The sequence below is a fragment of the Diadema setosum genome, chromosome 11, assembly GCF_964275005.1.
Source record: "Diadema setosum chromosome 11, eeDiaSeto1, whole genome shotgun sequence".
NCBI classification, from domain to species: domain Eukaryota; kingdom Metazoa; phylum Echinodermata; class Echinoidea; order Diadematoida; family Diadematidae; genus Diadema; species Diadema setosum.
In genome coordinates, this window is record NC_092695.1 from 7,483,095 (window position 1) to 7,502,290 (window position 19,196).

The 19,196-nt window shown below is 36.9% G+C and overlaps 1 protein-coding gene across 1 annotated transcript; it reads left to right on the plus strand.

Moving 5' to 3' along the window:
• Positions 1-572: 572 nt before the first annotated feature.
• Positions 573-17,894, plus strand: LOC140235069 (acid ceramidase-like). Its single transcript, XM_072315106.1, has 12 exons — positions 573-713; positions 2,815-2,943; positions 3,847-3,933; positions 4,590-4,668; positions 5,259-5,333; positions 7,669-7,714; positions 11,288-11,432; positions 12,482-12,618; positions 14,672-14,806; positions 15,322-15,445; positions 16,619-16,675; positions 17,805-17,894. Exons 1-12 carry the CDS (start codon positions 642-644, stop codon positions 17,892-17,894), a joined length of 1,176 nt encoding a protein of 391 aa, XP_072171207.1. The 5' UTR covers positions 573-641.
• The last annotated feature ends 1,302 nt before the right edge of the window (positions 17,895-19,196 follow it).

The following is a 19,196-nucleotide window of genomic DNA, read 5'->3' on the forward strand; positions in this document are numbered from 1 at the left end:
TAATGGCTGTATGTAGACATTCTTAATCCAAATAAAAACAGTGATTTTGATCATTGTTTGAGTGTCTTCTTTTTTACTTGTCTGAAAGAGAGGAAGCTGATAAAACATTTATTAGGGCCTAATGGTTGCTACAGAAATGAAGTCATAATGACATATCAATAGTGATATACGTCATTATTCATAATATAGTAATTGTCAAGAATGACTATTGTCACTTTTTGTAAGATTTGTTATGTCTGCAGAAATGGTAGATATCAATATTGTTGATGTATTATCTTTCTTTGGTCTTGATTTACTTTCTTTTTCTTTTTTACTCAACAGGGGTTTTTGTTTTAGTTTCTACTTTCTGCCTAACAATGCCTACAAGTCTACCCACTTTTATTATTAATTTATTTATTAAATCACCTGTTCATTTCATGACAATTGTTTGTTTCGTTTCTATTACGCTCAAAAAAGCGCTCCACTGGTTGGTTCTGTACGGAGCTGGCGGTGAAATAATAGTATAGCCACATGCATTACGCAATATTAGCGGTCCAAGATCATGTGACGGGTGCTAACGTCGAATAGTAGTTGTCTTCACGCTTACTGTTTCTGTGATACAGCCGGAAACCCTACTTAAATTTCGTGACGAAAAGTCCAAAATGTGGTACTTTTTAGTACTAGTTTCCCTATTTGTACTTTCTGGACCAGGTTTGGCCCAAGATCTTCCACCGGTAAGTCAAAATCTTTACATTTGAACGCATTTGTTTACTGTTGCGGTGGTGCTGGTTGCGGCGCAATATGTCAGTCCCATTCGTTTCGATTGGTGATGGTGTATTGTTCAACACCCGGCCCAGAGTCCAGACCGACCGTGGATTGATTGCACTTGTGATGTAGAATTTACTAGTCATGTAGTAGAACCAAGTAAATTATATACAGGTATGGTATTTAATACCGGACAGCATGGTAATTCCGGACACGCACATTTTTGCGTACTAATGACATTCAGTATGTGCGAGACTTCGTAGATTAGCCTCACAGAACGTTGTGTGGACCGAAATCGCAAAAAACGCGACACAAAGAAATGAAGAAATTCACATTCTTTACCTCAGATTTATAGTTGAATGACCCGCACCTCGTCGTAGTTAATATTTATGCATGTTTGAATCACATTTAGTTCATTTCGTCACTGAAATTCTATGAAATCCCACTCGCATACAGGAAAAATGCTGAAGATTCCAATAGAACCACAATGTCACTGATCGATAACGGAAATTTGTAGCTATCGACAATCGTCCTCAAACGCAAACGATGCATTAGTTGTGTGCTAAGGAAGGGGCCCGCAACTCGTCACCCATGCTCCCATAGACAAAGCATGCAAAATAGAAGTCAATTTTTTATCGCGTGAACTGTTTGAAATGTTCAAGATAGACATTTTACTGTAAAATACAAAATTTGAGCCTCATTTGCCAATCTTTTCTTTGCCGTCCTACCAGTAAGAATGTGTACGGCGATTCGTGGGATGAATTTTGATTCTGGTGCAACGACAAGGTGCGAAAGACATCGATTATTTCATTACGAAAATCGTGTGTGGAATTATAATGTGATTTTACACCGTGCAAAAAGACAACTTTTTGGAGAGGGGTGTATATTTGAAGTCTCTTTTCCAAAAATCAGAGTGAATAATTTTCCTAATTTTGCCGAATTTGTAATTTTCAGGACTTTGTTAATTACTCGTGCTATTTTTGGTCGACATTTCGTCTCCTGAATACGGAATTCAGAGCCACGAAAAAAAAGCGTCCGGTGGTACGATCAACTCTCCTACTGTACTGGTCTGACACTTTTCGATTTATATCAAATCGCGTACATGAGTTTTAAACACATTACATTATGGTGAATGATTCAGATACTTGTAAATGTTGTCATTCGGAATGTTTAATTTACACATGGTTGCAGTTGAGTTGAATGCTTTGCAGCCTGAACAGTCACTGACACTGAGTCAAGAGAGATCAGAGAGAACGTGTGTCGACTTAAGAATGTGGTTCAAACTCATATATATACTGTGTAACAATATGGAATGAAGAAGCTGTGCTTGTGTTCAGTACTGTTCCTGTCATAGAAATGTTTACTTTAAAAAGAGGGGATCTATGGTGGTATGTAGTGTGTACATACAATGGAAATCTGAAATGAGGTTACAATTCATATAATGAAATTCATGTCAGAATGTCAAATAAATCATAGGTCAAGGTGCCTATTGAGCTATTTCTCACACTTTCATGGATGATTTGTCATTTCATATGTCTCATACAAAATCACATATTACGCCTGTAATCATCTTCAAGTCTGAAGGATGCAGGACTACCAGAAAAAAAAAAAGAAGAAGTAGATTGAAATGATGAACCATTGACTTAGATGTCTCAGGTGTGAAATGAAATAATTTGAAATACATATGTTGTCATGTTGCCTTAGAATAACTGTAAAATACATTTCCACTATTTGTATATCGACACCTTTGTTTGTGTATAGTTTGAAAATTTTTCCATCCTCTTTCATTAATTTATAACATGGCGAACAGTTTGTTTGTTTTTATTTATGATGCTGTAATATGGTAAACTAATTTAATAAGATACAAGTCCATAGTGATGCCACAGTCAGTCCCAAATGAAAACCCATAAGGGAAACCTCTAACCATTCTTATATTGACAGGTGGGTCAGATTTTTGTGTACTTTCTAACTTAACAGGCAAAAGTAAGCCAAAGTGCAGCAAGCATTTATGGAAGCCTTGAGAGTATAGTAATGTGCATTATCAGAATTATTTATCATCGTAAATTGTAGTTCACAGAGGACTGTCGAACTGATGCCTACCCACCTCCCATCAAGGACAAGGTTCAGACTTATGTTCTGAATCTGGACATGGCCCCAGAAGACCGTTGGACTGGCCTTGTTAAGAGCAAGACTGATGAGGTACCTTTATAATTATTCTCCACTTTGACAAACATCATGAGGTGAAATTTAAGGATGACAGCTACTGTGCAATAAATGTCAACCAATCCTATCAGCAGCAGAATCTCAACTGAACTCAGAAACTCAAAGTCCATCCCATCAAAAGACCAAAGTGTCTCAATTGTTAGCATGCTGTACAATTTTATGATCAATTGCTTAAATAGCATTTCTTGTTGATGAAGACCTACGGTCATATTGTATATATATGATTCTTTTTCTTTCTTTCTTTCTTTCTTTCTTTTTTTTTTGCACAGAGGAACTTTTCATAATCAAATCCATTTTGATCAAACTACATGATATTTTCTTGCTTGAAAGTCCTCAAATCTTCGTGCTGTTATATGTTGAAAATGCACAAAGTGACCACATACTTGGATAACTTTTTCTGTGATCAATTCACATGTAGACATACAGTATTTATAACATGAACTGTGTACTTTATTAAATGCCACACTGCAGCAGATAGTCAATACATACTTGTGACAGGCATCTCAGGTCTATTCCCTTTTTCACCAAAATGTAAAGGCTAACACAGGTGACTGGTGTCATGCTTTAATAGACAAAATCTTCACCCCTCACAAATTTCAAGTCACATGAGATTTATCTAACTGGACAGTTTGTTGAGTAATGAGTATCGGGGTAGATGAACAAGAAGACAAAAGAAATAATAATGTTAGCCACCCAAAATTATTTACTTTTGCAATATGGCTAGTCTTTAGTAGGATAGAGGACATTACTGCTGTGTAATATATATATATATATATATTTTTTTTTTTTGGAGGGGGGGGGGGGTGATATAAAATTCATTGTTTATTGGGATAAACATATGCATGTTCTTATCACTGATTTATTTTTATCTTTCATTAGATGAATAACTTGATTCAAGACATAAAAGATTTGGTTGGGATCTTCATCAATGAGACGGAAGCTGTGAAATACCTGGATGAATTGATGGTGAGTGCAAAAAGAGTACATAGGAATGTTGGGATGATATTTTGTTTAATCTTGTATGCCTAATATCCTAGAAAGGGAGTCTAGGGCAATTACCCCCGGGGCAATTACCCCGGACAGCCCTGATATGTAGAAAAGATGCTAAGTACTTGCTAAAACTCTGTGTTCATTGCTTGTATTTGACATCTATTTCCAAGTGTAGAAAAAAAATATACAGAAGTTTATTATGGGCGGCATTGTTCTGGCCTTGAAATGTATTTGAAATATAGGTGCTGTAGCAATAGCCAGAACAAAATGAGGAAAAATAGGGCTACATCAAAGAGTTCAATTTTTTTTTTTAAAAACATAATACTATTTTTTTCAGGGACATGAGAGAGACAGTGGTATCATCTCCATGATTGTACTGTTCAATTTCTAAAACAAACAAACAAAGAAACAAAAATAAACAAAAACAAACAAACATACCAAAAAAAAATGATTTCTCATTCCAATGTTCACTATGCCCACATTTGTGTCAGGTAATTAACCAGAATAGCCATAGTAAAGTAGCTTAATTTCCACCAGTCCCTTCATACCCAAGAATGAGGGTCAACTATGACTACCAGTACAAAGAGAATAAGTATTCTTACATTCTCAATCTGCTCTAAATTGTTTTGCAGGCTCCCCTTGCTGATACCTTCCCATCCCCTTATGACATGGAGCTGAAAGGGATCGCCAATGCAACAGGAATCCCCCTAGGTAATGATAGATTATCATATTGCAGTAAAGTGAATTGAACAAACTAGACATATCTGTGACATTCTGTGCTCATAAACTTCATATTTGACATTTGTTTTATGCCTGTATCAGTTTATTTAAAGACTGTTTGTAACCAACCTGTTTATATAAGATTCAATTCAAGTCATTCGTTTTATTTCATTTTTCAGATAAAATTCATAAAATAACAAGCATTCATATATACACAATATGTACAGGTATAAAAACGTTTACAAAACATTTCAGTAATCACACACATAGAACAAACAGAGTGCATTATAATAAAGAACAATGAAATAGGATGTATCAGTAAAAGCCTATGAGGCTTGACAGGTAGATACACCCATTATGTCATGTCCACTTGGTCATTATATAAACTCATCAACAGGAATTGATTTTGTTTGATTTGGTGTAGTCTTTGACTCAAATTTAGGATTTCAAGTTACTGGTAGACATGGATATTTTTTTTCTCTCTTTGTTGTAGAATCCCTTTACAACACCATGCAAGACATGCTGGTCTTTTGTTATGTACTTGAATTACAATTTAGCAATAATTTTCTTTATGATTGCAGGTCAAATTGTCCTCTACAATGTTTTCTACGAAGTGTTTACTGTATGTACTTCAATAGTGGCAGAAGACAAATCAGGTATGTGTCTTTGTTTTTCATCCCTTTGTTGTCGTATACTAACAACAGAACTTGATACTAACTTTTTTCTCTTGTGGCCCATTGGGCCATAAAATCATTAGATCTGAAATATTGGTGGTCATAAAAGGAAGAATTATGGTGCTACATTTAAACAGAAAAAAGATAGCTAAAAGAAACATGTAAATTTTGAATATTGGCGATAATGAAAGTGATGGGTATAGAAACTCACACATTGCTCAATTTTACACTTCCTCATAAGAGTTCAGTGACTGCAGTGAGGGAATTGTGTTGGCGACAGTAAAGTTTATTTGTTTTTATTCAATGCTGTCAGCAGGCCAACTTTGAGGAAATGATGCGCCCCCTTTGTGTCAAATGATAACCTGGTAGACTACTTTTTGTGCCACTAAGACTGTCAAACACAACACACAATTAGTGCTTACTGTTACAATGGTTGAGTAATGGGTTAAAACTTTAAAGAGGTGTTTGCCCACATTTGTGTTCATAATTAGTCTGGCATACACATGTTTATACAATTTCGCATATTTCATGCATTGATTTTTTTTTTTTTTTTTTTTTTTGGGGGGGGGGGGCACAACTCCTGACCACCAAAGATTAGGCTTCCAACTTTGACAAACACGGCAATCTTTTTTTATGCCTCCGCCAACAAAGTGGCCGGAGGCATTATGTTTTCGGGTCGTCCGTCCGTCCGTCCGTCCGTGCGTCCGTCCGTACGTCTGTACGTCCGTACGTCCGTACGTCCGTACGTCCGTACGTCCGTACGTCCGTCCGTCCGTCCCGTTTTGTTTTTGTCGATATCTCAAGAACCGTGTGGTGGTTTTGCATCAAACTTGGTATGAGGGTATATCCTTGGGGGATGATACTTTGTGTGGATTTTAGGGTCACAGGGTCAAAGGTCAAAGGTCACAGGTTATTTTGTGAAAAAAAAAATTGAAATTTCATGTTTTTCTCCATATCTCGCAAATGGTTCAAGGTATCTTCATGGAACTTAGTATATATGCTTGTACCGATGGGCAGTGATTATCTAGGGAAGTTGGGGGTCATGGGTCAAAGGTCAGGGGGTCAAAGATCAAGGTCAACTCCTCAAAATATAACTACTTTCCTTATATTTATGCAATGCCTGAAGGATTTTTTTAAAACTTGATGTATGCATGTATAACCCAATATATATTCTGTGGGAAGTTTCTTGCCAAAAGGTCAAAGGTCAAGTGAAAGTGCTAAATTGCACTTTTTCCTCCATATCTCAAAAATAACTCAAGGTATTGTCATGAAACTTACATATTTATGCATGTTCTACCTAACAGTGACTCTCTTTGGAACTGTGGGGTCAAAGGTCAAAGGCCAGGTTTCGATAATACTATTTTACCATTTGATACTGAAATTATACTTTTTCTCAATATCTTGAAAATTACTCAATGCATAAACTTGTAAAAGGGTCAAAAGTCAAGTGAAAATCATCAGTTCCCCCAAATACCTGCACTCTGACGTTTTAATCATTCATCCAATTGAACCTAGTTCTAGGAAAGTGAACATTCAGCACATTTGTGGCAAACCTGTCATTTTAATATTTTGCCAATTGTGTGAAACTGTCATCACACATTGTCAAGACATTGTACTATAGACCTTTTAGGAGAACCATGTATTATGGCGGAGGCATACACCAGTCGCCGTAGCGACATTTCTAGTTTTTTTTTAGCTCACCTGAGCCAAAGGCACAGGTGAGATATTGAAATCATTCATCGTACGGCAACAGGCGTGCATGATCGTTCAAGTGAGTAATAGTGATCATTCACTGGACACTATACCCTCCTGGATGTTCCCCAAAGCTCCCCAAGTTTGCTATATTTTTCTTGGGAAAAAGTCTGCAAGGATGTGTTGAAAGTGAACTTGCAAATTTGTTAGCAAATGTCTTGAATGACTGCATAAAGGCAGAAGTGGAATATGTTGCTTTTTTATGTTAAGGTACTACAAAGTACTTTTTGAGAAACTACATAAAAGTTGTGATGGTTATAACACTAGTTATGCATGTATACAGCATATATAACGAGGTAATTTGGCAGATCCCATTCCTTTTGCATTCTTTTGTTTTATATCCCTGATATAATGAGAAACCAGATAAGATGAGGTAATTTCAGCAGTTCCAAGCAGCTTTTTATAATGAAATTCCCTGTATTTCCTGTACTTCAGATCAGTAATTTTGGCTGCATTTCAGCACCAGACGTTGAGGTATTGGAAATAAAGTCTATGGAACTCGTGTTTGTGCTTCTTAAAGTTTATCAAATTCATATAAATTCTCCTCACTTTGTTCTTTATACAGGGGATCTGTTCCAAGCAAGGAATCTGGACTTTGGACTTTTCCTTGGGTAAGGACAATACAGTTTTCATCGTGTTTACTTTCAAGGATTTAGATAAAGCGATATGTTTACTAACACTCCCTCCCTTGTTGTTGTTTTTTTTGTGCTTCTCATAGATGTCATCACTGTCAGGTCTAGCCATTCCTTGTAAAATTTTTTCTCGCTTGATAGTTTAGACGATGTACTGTTTCACTGTTTATGGCATATATTCTTCCGACATAACCTTGCCAGAGACTGACAACTTGTTAGGGCTGACAACTTTCATGGAATCATAGTTTTCTACAACAGTGATATAAATGGCCATTTCTTACTTCTAGTGAACATGTGCCTCTTTAAGGAATATAGGTGTAAGAAATGTAACTTGAAAATAAACTCTATTTAAAAGTTCTCACATTTGATATCATGAGAAGACAGGACCAAGTTACAACTCAAAGCTTTTAACTTGATTTTAAACATGTTGATATATAATCTCTCATTTGCTATAATATTTACTTATGTAGTGATTTCTTTTGTTCCACCATATTTAACTATAAAGTCACACAATGCATCCTGAAAGAAAAATTTACCTTAAAAACAACAAAAATAACTTCTGTCAATATCATCTTGCCACATTAAAAAGTACAAATTGTACTCTCAATTTGTGTCTGTTGTATACGTATCAATGTATACCGGTATATTAATGATTATATTACACCTAAATACTGTAAAACGAGGAATTTTCTTGTGCATTTTAATTTCGCAAATTTTGCAAGCGCCAAGATTCGCGAAATTAAAATGCACGCGAAAGTTCTTGTCTACACTATATGCATTGAATGCCAGTGGCAGTTCGTGAAAATTTCATGCCGCAAAAAAGGCCGTCGGCTCCAATTCGCGAAAAATTCATGCCGCGAATATATCATGTTTTACAGTAGATCCTTGTCACTAGATTGGTTGTTTCACCTTGATCATTTGTCCCATTTTATACATCATCATTCGTGCAGTTGTGGCTTTATTTACAGTCCAATCTTGGATCCATGCAATTGGCTCCATTGCACACACACTACGTACATAAAATGCTTGCATTTGCACTGTGCATATGATCATCATATTAATGGACAGTACGCAAGTGAATAGCGTGTGCTCAGCACTCTCTCCATCTCAGATCTTGCACATTCTCTCTTGTTTCTAAATTCTTAAAACATCAAATGACAAGGATCTATTATTAAGTGTTATATAAAACAAAAAATAAATGTTTTTCATTCATACAATGGACAGACTATTTTGGAAGGTAAAAGATGAAATTACTGCTCCATTCAACTTGGCTGTGCCTCATTGAATGAATCATTTCGTCCTACACCTTTGATCTTTCAACTGTAGTAGAAAGAATGACACAATAGAGAAATGCATTAATTGCCAACAAAAACTGCATTTTCATCCCTGATGAAGGGGAGGCCCCAAAAAATTTTGAATTGTAATAAATATCAATTGGAAATTAATGCATTTCTCTATCATGTCGTAAATGATACTGTGATATATACAAAATTTCCAATGAAAGAGGCTTGTACTTGATATTAAAATGAAACCAAAAACCTACTTCTTTCATCATTATGTTGCCTTGTGCTGTTTAGTTCTGCCATTTACTTGCATTAAGTGCACTCAAAAGTAGCTTCTTTAAAAATAGCTTTTAGTTTTGAGAGCCTGTTTTCTAGTAGCTAGCTTTCAAACATTTGTCACCATTGTGTAACACTTGTACAATGATTAGCCTCTATGTGGCTTCATCATGATGACTGTGTAAGTGGCAAATATTAGGCTGAGATATGATATATTAGAAATCACATATTTCTTATTTAATAAAATAATAGAAAAGTAGCAAATTTAGTGCAGATCCATGTGTATGTCTAAAGGAGACATGTGAGATCAGTACATCATCACCTTTAAGTTTGCATCATAACAAGTTCTGGTATCACCTCTTCATGAAAGTGAGAAAATGTAAACTTTATTTAGTACGTGCAACTTGATGAACATGGTATTGAATTGCTCTTTATAAAGACATGTTCAGCAATGACAAAACTAAAACTAAGACAAGCTTGCCTTGTCTGTTTGAATTGTTTTGCAGTTGTCATCAATATCATATCCACCATCTGCACGTATCTGCCATCTCAGTTTACACTGTGATTATTTTAGACTTGTCCAATGAGAAATCAAAACTAAATTGATGACTTGCGATGCATGCTTTATCATGGCATCGGCAGCAATTACGTGTAACTGTGTGTATCAAAATATAGTTTGAAGTTTATGGCAGTGCCATATTTCTCATATGAAAACTGCACCAGTTGACAATATATTAACTCAGGCTATAAAAAGAAATGTAATGACTATTCATCTCTTGCCAATGCTGAAATTATCTTTAGATGAAAGATGAAAGAGGCAAGAACTGACACATATTAGACTTTTTATTTCCCATGAAAGATGCAATGTACATATTAGCAGACCTATTAGCAGTCACATTATGTTATGTAGTCGAGTCATAATAGCAATGTAACATACCCTGTCATGTTTGCCCATGGATGCTCATGGGGGAACATTTTGTTATGCTCCCTTAACCTGTTGAGGATGAGTTCCGGGTGTACTCGGGCAGGGGTCTATGGGAAATGCGTGTTGTAACAAAATCAGCCTGTCCCCATCGGGTTAAAATGAAACAAAATGTGTGTCAAATGGCAAATGTTACCAAATGCTAAGATGATGATAAGTTTTATATAGGACTTCAAGAAGCAGGGTCATAAAAGTAGATAAATTATGAGACAACTCATACAATTTGTACCGTGCCAATGAGGGCAGCATTCAAAAGCTGTGCCTTGTGTATGGTGGTTACATGCATTATAATTGCTTACCAAGGCAACTTAAAGCTACCACAGAAATTTCAAGTCAAAACGAAGCATACTGTAGGTGCCTTGACTGAATGTTTTAGAACTGATAATGATTATCGTTGTTAGTTGTTTTTTTTTTCTGCATGCTGTTGGAATTACGCAGATTGTTCTTAAATGTGAGATTCTGAAATACCATTTAATGGAGGCTGTGAAGTCCTTTAAAATTGCACTTGGATGTAGTATTCTGTGCCCCCTTCCCCCCAATATCAGTAATCATCTATGTAATGCTAGATTTCTTTCTGATCGCCACATGCTTATAGACAGTACACAAATAATTACTTGACATTTTTCATTCCACTCCACAGAAAAAAAAGACAGATTGTTCTTACCTCAGATTCTGAAATATTATTTAACGGAGGCTGTAGGTCCATTGACTGCACTTGGATGTAGTATTCTGTGTCACTCTCCCCCCCCCCCCCAATTATTAGTTATCATATGTAATGCTAGATTTCTTTTGTGATGGTCACATGCTCATAGTCATTACACAAATATATACTTGACATTCCCCCCCCCCCCCCAACAAACAAACAAACAAACAAACAGGGACAGTGATCTCTTGTCATGTGCTGGTTTTTTTTTTTTTTTTTTTTTTTTTGCTAAGAGCAAGAATTGTCTCCTGGAAATGAAATCTTCTTTGATGAGAGTGCGTTTCCATCATTATATCTTCATCTGTCAGATGGGATACAAAGAACAAGACCTGGGCCCTGACAGAGAGACTGAGGCCCCTCATCACCAACGTGGACTACCAGCAAGGGGGCAAGACGGTGGCCAAAGGGGTGCACTTTGCTGGCTACGTCGGGGTCATCACAGGCATGAAACCGGTGGGTGAGGGGTGATTAACAATGGCCCTGGGGTGATTAACACCGGCCCTGGGATTCAGAAACGGTGCCCAAGCAATTCAGGGCATTGCAGAAGTGTTCAGGAAAGTACATGAAGGCCTATTGTTTAGCAGCTTTCCATTCTGAAACAAATTGTAGGACAATGGCACGTTTGGTATCAAAATGGCCCATGATAAAATTACATCGTAATACAAATTTACCGATCCTGAATAATAAAGAATAGTTGAACAGAATATTTACGAAAACTTTCATCGCTCTTCTCAAGGAGTATAAATGCAGTTTCAGTTCCTCATGTGTTAGTCGGGTTTTATATGTCACAAGGATTTACATCAAGCCTTGCTGTGGCTGTTGTCATGTTAATTCAGCCATAATTATAGAGAGCACAATAAGGCTACAACAATAGCAGTGATGCAGGCATGATGGCATTGTACTATGGGTGTATCAGTAGAAATCTGTGTAGATTTGATTTCCATGCAAGTAAATTTGTATCCCGTGCTAGCAAGAATAGATATTTTCCAAATATTCTCTGTCTTCAATCCTGGATTCCATCCCGGTATTCAGTATTTTTCATTGGTTTTGTCATGCAAGGAATGGGAACTACATACGAGAAGCATCTTTTTTTTTCCTTTTTTTTTAACATAGAATTGCCGAGAAGGCATACAAGTCAAATATAGTGGTCCACTATAGAGTGTTAACGGTCATCATTGTTGATTTATACCAACAGCCAATTGCAAGCTGCCTGGCATTATACAACCCATCACTCATACAGTAGACTCCTGTTATAACAAAGTCCTTGGGGCCAGCAGTTGTCTTTCGTTATATCAAAATTTCGTTATAACTGAACAAAAAACAATAAAAAAAAACATTGAGTGGATAATGTTGCGGCCTGAATCTTTACTTCGTTGTAAATGGAATTTTGTTATAACCGTGTTCGTTGTCACGGGAGTGCACTGTATGTCTTTTGCAAGCTTTAAATCAACGGTGTGCTTTACGTTATGTAATAATCTTGTGCCGCTCTCAATATCCTCCAGGGCATCTTGGGCCTCTCGATGAACGAGCGCTTCCAGCTGGACGGTGGTTTCATCGGCATCATCGAGTGGGTCCTCGGTCAGCGCGACGGTCAGTGGATGGGTTTTGTCCTCCGTGATGCCGTCATCAAGGCCACTGAGTAAGAGGTTTTGTCCTGGAGGGACAGCTGTGTGTATTATTTAAAGACATTATTCACCGTTTGCAGATGAAACAAAAACCCAGCTTTAGTTCTTCAAAATAGTTCTAGAATGTGAGTTTGGGAAAGAAACCACCAATTTGAAATGTTTATCAGTATAATCAATGTTAAGTATTGCTGAATGGACAAAAATATGAACAATGAAAGCAAGAGAATTTTAATCAGAGGGATGAAGGTTGAGGTGTGAATTTCCTTCAGTTTGTCTCCCTCTACAAATGAAATTTGTAAGATCGCAGCTGCTGATCTGTAATCTAACAAACATGTGAACAATAGTTTTATTAAATTTCTTTCTAGAATAAAGCGTGTATGTTTATGGTTTATTGAGAAATATAGTAATATCTCTTAGTATTTTCGGCTTTGTTGCAAAATTTTTATATGGTAGGATGTTTTGTGAAACAAGTGACCTACATGTATGCATCAAATGTGATAACTCAAAAATTTTTATATGGTAGGATGTTTTGTGAAACAGGTGACCTACATGTATGCATCAAATGTGATAACTCAAACATTTTTATATGGTAGGATGTTTTGTGAAACAGGTGACCTACATGTATGCATCAAATGTGATAACTCAAACATTTTTATATGGTAGGATGTTTTGTGAAACAGGTGACCTACATGTATGCATCAAATGTGATAACTCAAACATTTTTATATGGTAGGATGTTTTGTGAAACAGGTGACCTACATGTATGCATCAAATGTGATAACTCAAACATTTTTTTAAATCACTACTCCAAATGGTAGACAGTGATTGGTGCTGTAGGGAAGATATGTTTTCACTGCAACTGATTGACAAATTGCCCTACATCGACATAAATTTATGTCGATGTAGGGCAATTTGTCAATCAGTTGCAGTGAAAACATCTCGACGGAAGAATTTCATGAATTTGAATAACAAAGCAGTAACCGCTGCATGCTATAAGGATTAGAACCAACACTTGCTGTCGGGCGAAAGCTCGGTGGTCTAGTGGAGATGACGCCTGTCCGGTGATCAGGAGGTCGTAGGTTCGAATCCTGCTCGAGTATGTACGCCCATGATCTTTTATCATGGCTACTACCAAAACACTGATCAATTCAGTGCTTATTTACGTCGATGTAGGGCAATTTGTCAATCAGTTGCAGTGAAAACATCTCGACGGAAGAATTTCATGAATTTGAGGAAGATATGTTTTGTCTTTCATAGTTTTCACCAGATGCGCGATTCAAATTATATGAGAATGCCTTCTTTCCCAAGATGAACACTGGCAATTGAGTTAAATCCCCCTGGAAGCAAGATTTTAAAGATTTTTTTTTCTGTTTTGCACTGTTACTACCTGGTAGTTTGCACATATTATTACTCCAGTGCCGACTCAGGTATGACATCTCAATGTGCTCTGTATCTACTGGAAGAGGAGTTACTTAAATATCAACTGCTATCATGATGTTTAAGAGATAATTGATGATATAGCTGTATTCTGAAGTACAGCAGTGAATTTGAAATATGCACTGTAACTTCTATAGAGATAGAGCACAATGTTGGGAAATTGAGTTCATATATATATATATGGTATACTCTTTGTGAAAATACAGAGGAAATTGGTATATGCACAAGTACATGCTACCCCCTCCCTGTAGATTAAAACTAAAGACAAAGCCCATGTGATTGTAGTCTCCTTGATCTCAATATTCATTCCTTTCAACTCAATTGTTCACCCAAGCACTCATGCAAACTTAGAAACTGTAATTCACAGACTAATAGTGTTGGTAGAGGAGACTAATAGACAGTTAAAACATGTCATGGGGATGATTAAGACCTTAATTTAGAATTACTTTCATATTTTTCGTACAACTAAGTATTTTCATTATGGATCATAGAAACCATCTTATGAGCCTGAATATAGAGCAGGAGATGAGTGTTTCTGACAGGAGGATGATGGTGATGAGCAATGTGACCATCGAATGTTGATTGAAAGAACGTCCCGCCTGAAATAAGTGTCCCTCCTCCTCTCTTCAGCTACCACTCCACTCTCGCCTACCTGACGTCGGTGAAGCTGCTCGCGCCGGGCTACATCATCCTGGGAGGAAACTCGACAGGAGAGGGTGCTATCATCACCAGATCCGTCGGCACCAAGGCAGATAATGTCAAATTGTAAGTTGGAGCTGAATGGATGTGACATGAGCCACAGCATTTTTGGAACTTCTTGTATGCTCTGTGTAGTATTTGACGTTTTCTAATTCTCATCTCATTTGATCTAATCCCATTTGGTCTAATCTCATTTGATATAACCCCATTTGGTCTAACCCCATTTGGTTTAAACCTATTTGGTCTAACACCGTTTGGTCTAATCTCTTTTGGTCTAACCCCATTTGGTCTAATCTCATTGGTCTAACCTCATTTGGTCTAACCCTATTTAGTCCAACCCCATTCGGTCTAACCCCATTTGGTCTAATTCCATTTGGTCTGCTCCTCGTCATGTGTACTGCATGTCTGAAATACAACGTGTAGGCCCTTCCCAAATACCACCTTGATCAGCTACAACTTGCAGTGTGTAAATAACAAAATTAATGCTACATTTAAAAAAATTGACATCTTCTGCCCAAATGAATCAGCTGAAGCTCTAAAATAATTTTTTTTCTCTCAATTGACTAATGACTCTTGATCAGGATGAATCCGTCAAATGGGACCTGGTACCTCGTGGAGACCAACTACGATAACTGGGAGAGTCCGCCATTCTTTGACGACAGGAGGACCCCGGCCACCAAGTGCATGGACAAGATGACACAGACGGTGAGAGAGATTGTCTTGTTGCTTGTTGCTTTACTGTAAAAGTAGAGATTTTTGCAGTGTTGACATTTTAGTGCATTTCATGCAACATGAGATAGCACAAAAACAAAAGTGCATGAATGTTTTACATGTCATATTTCATATTATCTCATATCTTTAATAGGTCTCAATGCTTCAGGTGAGAATGATAAGGGCATTCAGTTGCCACTAAACCCATAGTGTTTGAGGCAACTTAACGCCCTTCTCATTCTCAACCGACGAATGCAGGTATATTGTAGGGGTATAACTGTACAGAATGTTATACCAGGTAGTTTATTATTTGTAGTTTTCTTCATGTTTGCTCCCGTATACGCCATGTCTTTCACAAAGATTATATTTTTACAAATAAGTCAGGTACTATTCATTAATTTAAAAGCACATAAAAATATGAAGTCTAATCTCGACATGAATGTGACATGCACGCAAACATTTTTCTTTTTATTATTGTACTCCAAGATCGCAAATTTAGTCACTACTGAAATTGTCAGGAAGTCCAGATTCGTGAAAAATTAGACTCACTAAAATATATGACGTATACAGTACTGGTATTCCTGTAGCGCAAGTGAATTTGCTGTTGAAATATGGACCAGTTACCTTTTTACTGCAATATGTGCTGCTAATGTGCCTTTGCTAATTTAGGCTGAATCTTAGATTTATTATATTGATATATTTTTCAGTACAGATGAAGAGAGAATGCTCATGACCAAAAAAGAAGTTTTGATTACATTCACCAGTAAAAAGTCACACAATTTCTGTTTCTTCTAACCGTCACTGCCATGTAGCTAGGGCTGTCTTTATGATGGTTTAAGTGTCTGTCTTGAGGAGTTGATTTTAAATCACGATTTTATGAAAAGCTGTCTGAAATTTTTTCTGAGTGGGAGATTATGTATAATATGTGCCAATTTGAGTGTGAAGCAAATGCAATTTTATTGATTAACTAGGAGTAGACCATACTATAAAAAGGTTTGAAATTCACACCTCAAATTTGAAGTCAAAGATTTAAATGTATGGGAATGGGTATCACAAGTACTGGTACACAATGTAATTATTAGTTAAGTGAAATATACACTGTACACATTTATAATGTTAAAAAATGTAAGCATAGTAATCTTCCCCCCCCCCCCCCCCACTCTCCAGAATGTCGGATTTAAAGGAATCTACAACGTGCTGTCTACCAAGCCAGTGAGAAACCTGGTAAGAATCATTCAGATAATGTCCTTGACTTCCATACCAATTTGCCACCCAATGTAGGAGATGGGTGTAGGTTTCCAGATATGTGAAAGAGTGGAAAATGATATTTAACTTATCTGTGATTGTTTATGAGACTGTAAAGACCAGATAGCATGGGGAAACATATTAAGTGATCCAATGAAATCGATCTTCAGTCAGTGCCCACAGGGGTATGTTTGGAAACCATGAATAGCAGCTGTCAGCAAATATGTGCATTGAAGCCTATGCTCATCAGTAGTGGTTGACTCGAGATTGTCGAGATTGGTTGCCTTGACGGGTACTGTGTAATGATTCAAATTCATGAAATTCTTCTTCATGAATTTGAATAATTACGCAGTACCTGCTGCATGCTAAAAGGATTAGAACCAACACTTGCTGTCGGGCGAAAGCTCGGTGGTCTAGTGGAGATAACACCTATCCAGTGATCAGGAGGTCGTAGGTTCAAATCCTGCTTGAGTATGTACGCCCATGATTTTTTATCATGGCTACTACTAAAACACTAATCAATTCAGTGCTTATTTATGTCGATATAGGGCAATTTGTCGATCAGTTGCAATGAAAACATCTCGACGGAAGAATTTCATGAATTTGAATAATTACGCAGCACCCGCTGCATGCTATAAGGATTAGAACCAACACTTGCTGTCGGGCGAAAGCTCGGTGGTCTAGTGGAAATGACGCCTGTCTGGTGATCAGGCGGTCGTAGGTTCAAATCCTGTTTAAGTATGTACGCCCATTATTTTTTATCATGGCTATTACTAAAACACTGATCAAATCAGTGCTTATTTACGTCGATATAGGTCAATTTGTTAATCTGTCAATGAAAACATCTCGACGGAAGAATTTCATGAATTTGAATAATTACACAGTACCCAACTTTAAACGTACATGTCGCATCTATCTTGAGGGAAATTTGTAAAACAAGAATTGATCAGGGAAGCTGAATTTAAAAGTATAGTAAAATAGAAAGTATCTTGAATTTCATGAATTTGAATAAACTGAAATTGACACTGAAAGTGCAGGGAGTTCTTTTGATTGAGAAATTAGTTGTCTGAAATACTTCTCAAATTTTCACATTTGTTTTCCTCTCAAGCTGACCACGTACACAGCACTCATGCATGTCCGGGATGGAACACTGGACACCTACATCCGCTACTGTCCTCAGCCGTGTTTCCCATGGTAACAGCGATGTTTCCGTCTTTCTACCAGCACCCCTTGGATAACAGAACACAAGGAATCACAACATGCTTTACGAGTGCATGTAAACCAGATGCAGCAATAGATATTATTGATTGATAAATGAAATTGATAACATATGTTTGATGCAAAAAAAAAAAAAAATGATTAAAATTGCATCTCTCTGAGATATAGAAATTATAGAAGAGAATCCAAACATATCCAAATGTGCTACTGTATCTTAAAATTGTAGAGATGAGCTAAAAATAAAAGAATAAAAAAAAAATCTTTCAATATTGTTCAAATGGAAATGCTGCAGTTCATGAAATTGTGTGTTAAAATTTCCTTGGGCAAATGTTATCATTCAAACTTGTCATATGATGATGCTAGTAATTGAGAAGACATCAGTTTGATGATAATCTGTCTTTTCCCAATTAACTGATTGGAAATTTGATAGTATTGCATAAGATGTAATGATATTGCAATCTTTACAGGTACTGAAATCTGCTGTGTCTCTGTAATTTGATATTAGTTTTGAGATAAAGAATTTGCAAGAACATGTAGATTTTAGAGGTAATATATGCCTTTTATACACCTGTACAGGAAGACGTCAGGTTCATTTATATGGACTCCTAGGCCCTATTACATAATATTCCCTCTATGATGGTTACTTAAAAAGTGATTGCAACCTACACAACAACAAGCAAAAAGTCTGAAAACTTATTAGCTGTTGCGGTAGCATTTGCTGTGTGATGCATTGCACACCTACAGTAGCTGTTTTTTTTTTTTTTACTTAACAGTCTGTACTAATTTGCATATCTGTACAAAGAAAGGGGAAAAGGCAGTGCATTGACAATTACTTTTGGGAGATATTGATCTGTTGCCTATAAAGACAGCATACAAATGACGCACAGGTCTGAGTGCGTCAGTCGGAATTGTGTGCATAAGGTAACTATGGAATGCTTAACCCACAAGGCGAAGCCGAGTGGGTTTAGGCTAAATTCCATAGTTCCAGCATGCACACTATATTCCGACTGATGCACGAAAAGACATGTGCGTCATCTGATTTATAGAATGGGTAATTTTCTTGCCAAAAACCCATATTTCTATCGTGTTATCCGATGTCAAATTTACTGGATCCATCTCCTTTTGGCTTGTCATAGACGAGAGCCCGAAAATCATGCATCCAGTATTTCCTTAGCCAATAGGCGTCTCGTACTGAGTGCGCGAAGCTTGCTTCCTGCGCGAACCTTTGTTATAAGTGCGCGTACTCTTGCTACTAGTGCGCTATGACATGTTTACCACTGTG